The 8,764-nt window shown below is 53.0% G+C and overlaps 1 protein-coding gene across 16 annotated transcripts in view; it reads left to right on the top strand.

Moving 5' to 3' along the window:
- The first annotated feature begins 215 nt into the window (after positions 1-215).
- The window catches only part of LOC109885852 (LIM domain only protein 7), a 50,323-nt gene continuing 41,774 nt past the window's right edge, over positions 216-8,764 (top strand). For 3 of the 16 annotated variants that reach the window (XM_031815741.1, XM_031815742.1, XM_031815738.1), the window contains exons 1-7: positions 221-437; positions 583-690; positions 3,429-3,499; positions 3,845-3,914; positions 5,193-5,299; positions 6,599-6,629; positions 7,362-7,475. In XM_031815741.1, coding sequence (XP_031671601.1) covers positions 622-690; positions 3,429-3,499; positions 3,845-3,914; positions 5,193-5,299; positions 6,599-6,629; positions 7,362-7,475 — 462 coding nt within the window. In that variant the 5' untranslated portion in view covers positions 221-437; positions 583-621. The other 13 variants (XM_031815743.1, XM_031815749.1, XM_031815747.1 and 10 more) reach the window with 10 other exon arrangements.

The raw sequence follows: 8,764 nt of genomic DNA, 5'->3' as shown, positions 1-8,764 counted from the left end.
TTCTCTTCTTTAAATCAGATTTTAAACTTACTCCTAACCTACCCCTAACCTTAACCACCCTGCTTACCTTATGCATAACCCAAACCTCAGATGAAGACCCAAAAAGCACATTTTTGCAGCCATATTTTGACTTTGTGGCTGTGGAATCTGACTTTGTGGCACTCCTTCTCGTTCACTGAAGACAGCGACGTGAGCAGCGAAGGCCGCGTTATGACTCCGTGACGCCCCCTGGTGTTCAGTAAAGAGAAACACCGTCAGCTGCAGAACAGGATGACGTTTCAAACATCAGGAAACGCCCACTTTAGTTTATCGCACGTGTCAATAATGTTTGGTATCAAGTGACCCCTTTGCGAGACGCGCGGAAGTCAATTAACGGGAATCTTTCTCCGGTGAGCAGAGTTTAGACTTTCAAGTATCGCAGCTGAAGTTTGACGCAGGTAACACATTTTTTTTTACAATACGGTCATCGCTGGATAATTGTGTCCTAGTCGACAGGGGAAATGCTTTAATTGAAGCTGTTAGTGGTGTATTTAGGGGAGGCATAACGATATCAATAAGGACCTTGCCTTCTCTTTCAACTAGAATACAAGTCCCTTGTCTGTTTGAGGCCTCTGTGGTAAGATGGAGTGGCGAGAACAGACCAGTGTGACCTGTGAAGACGCCTTCACTGAGGCTCAACGGTGGATGGAGGTAGGTTGGAGATAATGAATTTATAACCACGTCGAAAACATCTCGTTTGATCCGTGATTGGGTTGATGTGACGAACTATATATATCCAGGTAAATGTTTTTGATAAGACTACGGCAGCCTACAGAGCTTTACGTCAAAGGTGGCTCACACTTTTTAAGAGGAAAGTTCATTGTTCCCAAACTTAGACCTGTCTTATTCATTATCTAATTACGTTTTGGGTAATTGTTCCACGTGATGCATTATACAGACAGAGGCTCACTCATTAAATCTACTGGTTTATGATGACCATAACATCACTTAATGACACGTAAAAAATGTGCTATAATCCTGTAAATGCAAATAATTGGTGACGATGTTGACAGTGGAAGCCACTGTGGAACTGCGTGTCAACGTGTTCAGTTTTAAGAGTGCGGTCATATACGCTTTATAGCGCACAGATCAATACACGTATAAAAGAACACCGGTTACTTCACCGTTTTGCAAATAGAACCCTGGGGGTGATCTGTGCTGTTGGGAGTGGATGACGTCATGCACGTCTCTTTGTTCTTTTTGAGATGTGCCGTTTTGCATTTTGAATCATCACATTTTATATTAACTTTACCACGGCTCATATGATTCCCTCATATAGTTTTCCTCGTCGGACAGTGGCAGTGTTGAGCTCCAGAGAGGTGGCAGGCTGCGTTCTGTTCCCTCTCAGAGGTAGAGGAGAGGGGCACGAGGGGTAAGGGAGAGGTGAAGGGTAGGGGACAGGGAGAGGTGAAGGGTAGGGGATGGGCAACAGTGTCCCATAGGCTTGAGCCCAGCAGACCCCAGCTGGCCATGTGATGTGACCCAGCACCATTCAGATGGGGGAACAGTGCCCAGCACCATTCAGATGGGGGAACAGTGCCCAGCGCCATTCAGATGGGGGAACAGTGCCCAGCGCCATTCAGATGGGGGAACAGTGCCCAGCGCCATTCAGATGGGGGAACAGTGCCCAGCGCCATTCAGATGGGGGAACAGTGCCCAGCGCCATTCAGATGGGGGAACAGTGCCCAGCGCCATTCAGATGGGGGAACAGTGCCCAGCGCCATTCAGATGGGGGAACAGTGCCCAGCGCCATTCAGATGGGGGAACAGTGCCCGGCGCCATTCAGATGGGGGAACAGTGCCCGGCGCCATTCAGATGGGGGAACAGTGCCCGGCGCCATTCAGATGGGGGAACAGTGCCCGGCGCCATTCAGATGGGGGAACAGTGCCCGGCGCCATTCAGTTGGGTGAACAGTGCCCGGCGCCATTCAGATGGGGGAACAGTGCCCGGCGCCATTCAGATGGGGGAACAGTGCCCGGCGCCATTCAGATGGGGGAACAGTGCCCGGCGCCATTCAGATGGGGGAACAGTGCCCGGCGCCATTCAGATGGGGGAACAGTGCCCGGCGCCATTCAGATGGGGGAACAGTGCCCGGCGCCATTCAGATGGGGGAACAGTGCCCGGCGCCATTCAGATGGGGGAACAGTGCCCGGCGCCATTCAGATGGGGGAACAGTGCCCGGCGCCATTCAGATGGGGGAACAGTGCCCGGCGCCATTCAGATGGGGGAACAGTGCCCGGCGCCATTCAGATGGGGGAACAGTGCCCGGCGCCATTCAGATGGGGGAACAGTGCCCGGCGCCATTCAGATGGGGGAACAGTGCCCGGCGCCATTCAGATGGGGGAACAGTGCCCGGCGCCATTCAGATGGGGGAACAGTGCCCGGCGCCATTCAGATGGGGGAACAGTGCCCGGCGCCATTCAGATGGGGGAACAGTGCCCGGCGCCATTCAGATGGGGGAACAGTGCCCGGCGCCATTCAGATGGGGGAACAGTGCCCGGCGCCATTCAGATGGGGGAACAGTGCCCGGCGCCATTCAGATGGGGAATTGTGGTGTCGTGCGACAAAACTGCAAATGTTTGTGTCCTTTTATTGCCCCCAGCACAAGGTGCACCTGTGTAATGATCATGCTGTTTAATCATCTTGATGTGCCACACCTGTCAGCTGGATGGATTATCTTGACGGGTTTAAAATACTCACTAACAGGGATGGACACAATTTGAGAGATGTTTTATTTCAGCTCGTGAGACGTGGGACACATGACATGTTTTTAATATTTTTGTTCAGTGTAGTTGAATTCTACATGAAACTACTACGTTCAAACACTGGTCTGTAGACATCTCATTACCATAACACTTCAGTTCCTGTAAAAACTCCCATCAGTTTTTAAAATACACTTTTTTATTACCCATGATGCATCATCTAGAGGAGTAGTAGATGTAACTGTTTAGTTTTTTTACCTTCAATTTAACGAGCCGAGTCAGTTAAGTTAAATAAAGAACACATTCTAATTTACAATTTAAGGTTTTCTGGGGAACAGATGAGTTCTCAGACTGGGCTTCTTGTTTTCCAACACCCCCCCTTTTCCCCCGCTTGGCTTTATCATTTTCCTGTTGTCTCAGACCTTTTCATAAGGAGCCATGTTTAAATGAAGCATTGATTTGTTTATTACTTCTTGGACTGTAGCAGCAATGAGAATTTAATAATAAATTGTGGTAAAATGAAAAATCTGATAAAAAAACGAACATAATTATGCACTAGGTAAGTATAGATCATAATCTGTGATCCAAGAGGACATTTAGTAAAATAAAATGACACTTGCATGTTTGCTTGTTAGTTTATCTAAGATGTGACCGTGGTATTGTGTTCTTTCCTCTTCCTGTATATAGGAAGTGACAAATAAATCATTCGGAAGCAACAACTTCCGCTCTGCTCTGGAGAATGGAGTCCTGCTCTGCCAGTGAGTATTATGGGAACTGTAGTGTATATATCTGGAGAATGGAGTCCTGCTCTGCCAGTGAGTATTATGGGAACTGTAGTGTATATATCTGGAGAATGGAGTCCTGCTCTGCCAGTGAGTATTATGGGAACTGTAGTGTATATATCTGGAGAATGGAGTCCTGCTCTGCCAGTGAGTATTATGGGAACTGTAGTGTATATATCTGGAGAATGGAGTCCTGCTCTGCCAGTAGTAATGAATCCCATAGGCTGTGGTTCTATAAACACCTTAGTGGTTTAAATACCAGGTCCTGTCTAACATGCTGTCTAACTCGTCTGTTCTTCCCTCTGTCCCTCCCTTTCTCAGTCTAATCAACCAGTTGAAACCAGGCCTTATTAAGAGAGTGAACACGCTGTCTACTCCAATGGCCGGACTGGTGAGTTCACTGCGTGTAGCCATTCTACATTTCATATGAGAAGGCAGAGGGATCTCTTGTCTGCCAGGGTGACAGTAGTTAGACGACCCGGGTCTTTCAGGAAGTCGTCCTCTGTGGTTTCCTGCTTGTCGCTCGGCGGTTCCTGCTTAGTGTGACAGATCTGAAACTGTCTAAGGATCTAGTGATGTGATGAATATGACAAGACTGAGTGGGGCAGTCAGGCTGAGTGGGGCAGTCGGGCTGAGTGGGGCAGTCGGGCTGAGTGGGGCAGTCGGGCTGAGTGGGGCAGTCGGGCTGAGTGGGGCAGTCGGGCTGAGTGGGGCAGTCGGGCTGAGTGGGGCAGTCGGGCTGAGTGGGGCAGTCGGGCTGAGTGGGGCAGTCGGGCTGAGTGGGGCAGTCGGGCTGAGTGGGGCAGTCGGGCTGAGTGGGGCAGTCGGGCTGAGTGGGGCAGTCGGGCTGAGTGGGGCAGTCGGGCTGAGTGGGGCAGTCGGGCGGAGTGGGGCAGTCGGGCGGAGTGGGGCAGTCGGGCGGAGTGGGGCAGTCGGGCGGAGTGGGGCAGTCGGGCGGAGTGGGGCAGTCGGGCGGAGTGGGGCAGTCGGGCGGAGTGGGGCAGTCGGGCGGAGTGGGGCAGTCGGGCTGAGTGGGGCAGTCGGGCTGAGTGGGGCAGTCGGGCTGAGTGGGGCAGTCGGGCTGAGTGGGGCAGTCGGGCTGAGTGGGGCAGTCGGGCTGAGTGGGGCAGTCGGGCTGAGTGGGGCAGTCGGGCGGAGTGGGGCAGTCGGGCGGAGTGGGGCAGTCGGGCGGAGTGGGGCAGTCGGGCGGAGTGGGGCAGTCGGGCGGAGTGGGGCAGTCGGGCGGAGTGGGGCAGTCGGGCGGAGTGGGGCAGTCGGGCGGAGTGGGGCAGTCGGGCGGAGTGGGGCAGTCGGGCGGAGTGGGGCAGTCGGGCGGAGTGGGGCAGTCGGGCGGAGTGGGGCAGTCGGGCGGAGTGGGGCAGTCGGGCGGAGTGGGGCAGTCGGGCGGAGCGGAGCGGGGCAGTCAGGCGGAGTGGAGTGGGGCAGCTCAACACATTTGGTTCAGAGGCTGGTCAAACTGTCAAGGTTCCACTTGTTTGGAACGGACCCTGGAAAGCTATTAAGAGACTCCTCCCACCAGTCACATGATCATCCTTAGGCCAAGCCTTCTGATTGTTCTGTATGGTTACTCCCAGTACTGCCCCTCCACTCTCTGCCCCTCCACTCTCTGCCCCTCCCCTCTCCTCCCTCTACATACTCTCTCCTCCAGGACAATGTGAATGTGTTTCTGAGAGCGTGTGGTACACTCGGTCTACACGAGGCTCAGCTGTTTCATCCTGGAGACCTGCAAGACCTGTCCACACGCGCTACACTCAGGTAAAACGCCTTTTATTTGGTCAATATATATTTTATTATTTGTAGAACAAATGGAAGTGAAGGATTAATATGGTTAGACGGTGCCTGTTGGTTAGACGGTGCCTGTTGGTTAGACGGTGCCTGTTGGTTAGACGGTGCCTGTTGGTTAGACGGTGCCTGTTGGTTAGACGGTGCCTGTTGGTTAGACGGTGCCTGTGGGTTAGACGGTGCCTGTGGGTTAGACGGTGCCTGTGGGTTAGACGGTGCCTGTGGGTTAGACGGTGCCTGTGGGTTAGACGGTGCCTGTGGGTTAGACGGTGCCTGTGGGTTAGACGGTGCCTGTGGGTTAGACGGTGCCTGTGGGTTAGACGGTGCCTGTGGGTTAGACGGTGCCTGTGGGTTAGACGGTGCCTGTGGGTTAGACGGTGCCTGTGGGTTAGACGGTGCCTGTGGGTTAGACGGTGCCTGTGGGTTAGACGGTGCCTGTGGGTTAGACGGTGCCTGTTGGTAGACGGTGCCTGTTAGTTAGACGGTGCCTGTTAGTTAGACGGTGCCTGTTGGTTAGACGGTGCCTGTTGGTTAGACGGTGCCTGTTGGTTAGACGGTGCCTGTTGGTTAGACGGTGCCTGTTGGTTAGACGGTGCCTGTTGGTTAGACGGTGCCTGTTGGTTAGACGGTGCCTGTTGGTTAGACGGTGCCTGTTGGTTAGACGGTGCCTGTGGGTTAGACGGTGCCTGTGGGTTAGACGGTGCCTGTGGGTTAGACGGTGCCTGTGGGTTAGACGGTGCCTGTGGGTTAGACGGTGCCTGTGGGTTAGACGGTGCCTGTTGGAGGGGCTGTTTAGTAGACGGTGCCTGTTAGTTAGACGGTGCCTGTTAGTTAGACGGTGCCTGTTAGTTAGACGGTGCCTGTTGGAGGGGCTGTTTAGTAGACGGTGCCTGTTGATGTATAGACTGTGTTTAATGTATTTCTTGGCCAGCGTCTCACTGGTTGGAACGTTAGTGTACACGGACTGGACTCACTAATGACATGCTGCACACTGGCCTGTGTGGTTGTGTATATCGGGTTATACAGCCAGTTCTGTGTTATCTCTGATTGCATGGTGTTGATAGTGGGTTGTTTGACTTGGCAGCTAAATCCTGTGGCTAGATGAGTTGTCCACAGTATGGTGTTTCACATGAGTCCTATCAGAGTGACTATTTAAACAGAATAATATTTTATAGACTGTCCATAATAGATGACCTTTTTGTTAGTGAGAAGCCATGGGTAAACGTTAGTCAGTGTGTCTTTGTTCGAACTAAGATCTCATTTTCTTCTCAGGTGTGCAGAGAGCAAAAGGAGGCTGAAAAACGTAAGTGGATGTGTCCTGTGATTGTGTTCACTGAAAGGTATTGTCCTCTAGTCTACGGGGAGTGGATGTGTCCTGTGATTGTGTTCACTGAAAGGTATTGTCCTCTAGTCTACGGGGAGTGGATGTGTCCTGTGATTGTGTTCACTGAAAGGTATTGTCCTCTAGTCTACGGGGAGTGGATGTGTCCTGTGATTGTGTTCACTGAAAGGTATTGTCCTCTAGTCTACGGGGAGTGGATGTGTCCTGTGATTGTGTTCACTGAAAGGTATTGTCCTCTAGTCTACGGGGAGTGGATGTGTCCTGTGATTGTGTTCACTGAAAGGTATTGTCCTCTAGTCTACGGGGAGTGGATGTGTCCTGTGATTGTGTTCACCTGCTGCGACTGTTCTCTAGTCTACAGGGAGCAGCCCTGCTGCGACTGTTCTCTAGTCTACAGGGAGCGGCCCTGCTGCGACTGTTCTCTAGTCTACAGGGAGCGGCCCTGCTGCGACTGTTCTCTAGTCTACAGGGAGCGGCCCTGCTGCGACTGTTCTCTAGTCTACAGGGAGCGGCCCTGCTGCGACTGTTCTCTAGTCTACAGGGAGCGGCCCTGCTGCGACTGTCTAGTCTAGTCTGTCGTGACGGGGAGCGGCCCTGCTGCGACTGTCTAGTCTGTCGTGACGGGGAGCGGCCTGTCCTCTACATAATGATGAAGGATAAAGTTCCTACCCAAAGCAGTGATCTCTCCTCCAGGTTCTAATCACCATCTACTGGCTGGGTCGGAAGGCCCAGGCGGATCCCTTCTACTCTGGCCCTCAGCTCAACCTCAGAGCGTTCGAGGGACTACTGGGCATCGCTCTGTCCAAGGTAACGCGCTCCCTCACCTTAACCCTCAGCTCAACCTCATGGCCTTCTAGGGACCACTGGGCATCGCTCTGTCCAAGGTAACGCGCTCCCTCACCTTAACCCTCAGCTCAACCTCATGGCCTTCTAGGGACCACTGGGCATCGCTCTGTCCAAGGTAACGCGCTCCCTCACCTTAACCCTCAGCTCAACCTCATGGCCTTCTAGGGACCACTGGGCATCGCTCTGTCCAAGGTAACGCGCTCCCTCACCTTAACCCTCAGCTCAACCTCATGGCCTTCTAGGGACCACTGGGCATCGCTCTGTCCAAGGTAACGCGCTCCCTCACCTTAACCCTCAGCTCAACCTCATGGCCTTCTAGGGACTACTGGGCATCGCTCTGTCCAAGGTAACGCGCTCCCTCACCTTAACCCTCAGCTCAACCTCATGGCCTTCTAGGGACTACTGGGCATCGCTCTGTCCAAGGTAACACGCTCCCTCAGCTCAACCTCATGGCCTTCTAGGGACTACTGGGCATCGCTCTGTCCAAGGTAACACGCTCCCTCACCTTAACCCTCAGCTCAACCTCATGGCCTTCTAGGGACTACTGGGCATCGCTCTGTCCAAGGTAACACGCTCCCTCACCTTAACCCTCAGCTCAACCTCATGGCCTTCTAGGGACTACTGGGCATCGCTCTGTCCAAGGTAACGCGCTCCCTCACCTTAACCCTCAGCTCAACCTCATGGCCTTCTAGGGACTACTGGGCATCGCTCTGTCCAAGGTAACGCAAGGTTAACCCTCACCTTCTAGGGACCACTTAGCTCTATGGTGTGGTACTGCTCATCTGTCTGTACCCCAGACCTGAACCCCCTGGGTTTATCTCTGTCTGTACCCCAGACCTGAACCCCCTGGGTTTATCTCTGTCTGTACCCCACACCTGAACCCCCTGGGTTTATCGGTCTGTACCCCACACCTGAACCCACTGGGTTTATCTCTGTCTGTACCCCACACCTGAACCCCCTGGGTTTATCTCTGTCTGTACCCCACACCTGAACCCACTGGGTTTATCTCTGTCTGTACCCCACACCTGAACCCACTGGGTTTATCTCTGTCTGTACCCCACACCTGAACCCACTGGGTTTATCTCTGTCTGTACCCCACACCTGAACCCACTGGGTTTATCTCGGTCTGTACCCCACACCTGAACCCCCTGGGTTTATCTCTGTCTGTACCCCACACCTGGGGCTAATAAATGTACTTAGCCCTTTTCAACTGAACCAATGGATATTTATAAATGTGCCAACTCAAAGCT

Source organism: Oncorhynchus kisutch, unplaced genomic scaffold (assembly GCF_002021735.2).
Source record: "Oncorhynchus kisutch isolate 150728-3 unplaced genomic scaffold, Okis_V2 scaffold601, whole genome shotgun sequence".
NCBI lineage: Eukaryota > Metazoa > Chordata > Actinopteri > Salmoniformes > Salmonidae > Oncorhynchus > Oncorhynchus kisutch.
This window is presented reverse-complemented; position numbering and strand designations above follow the sequence as displayed.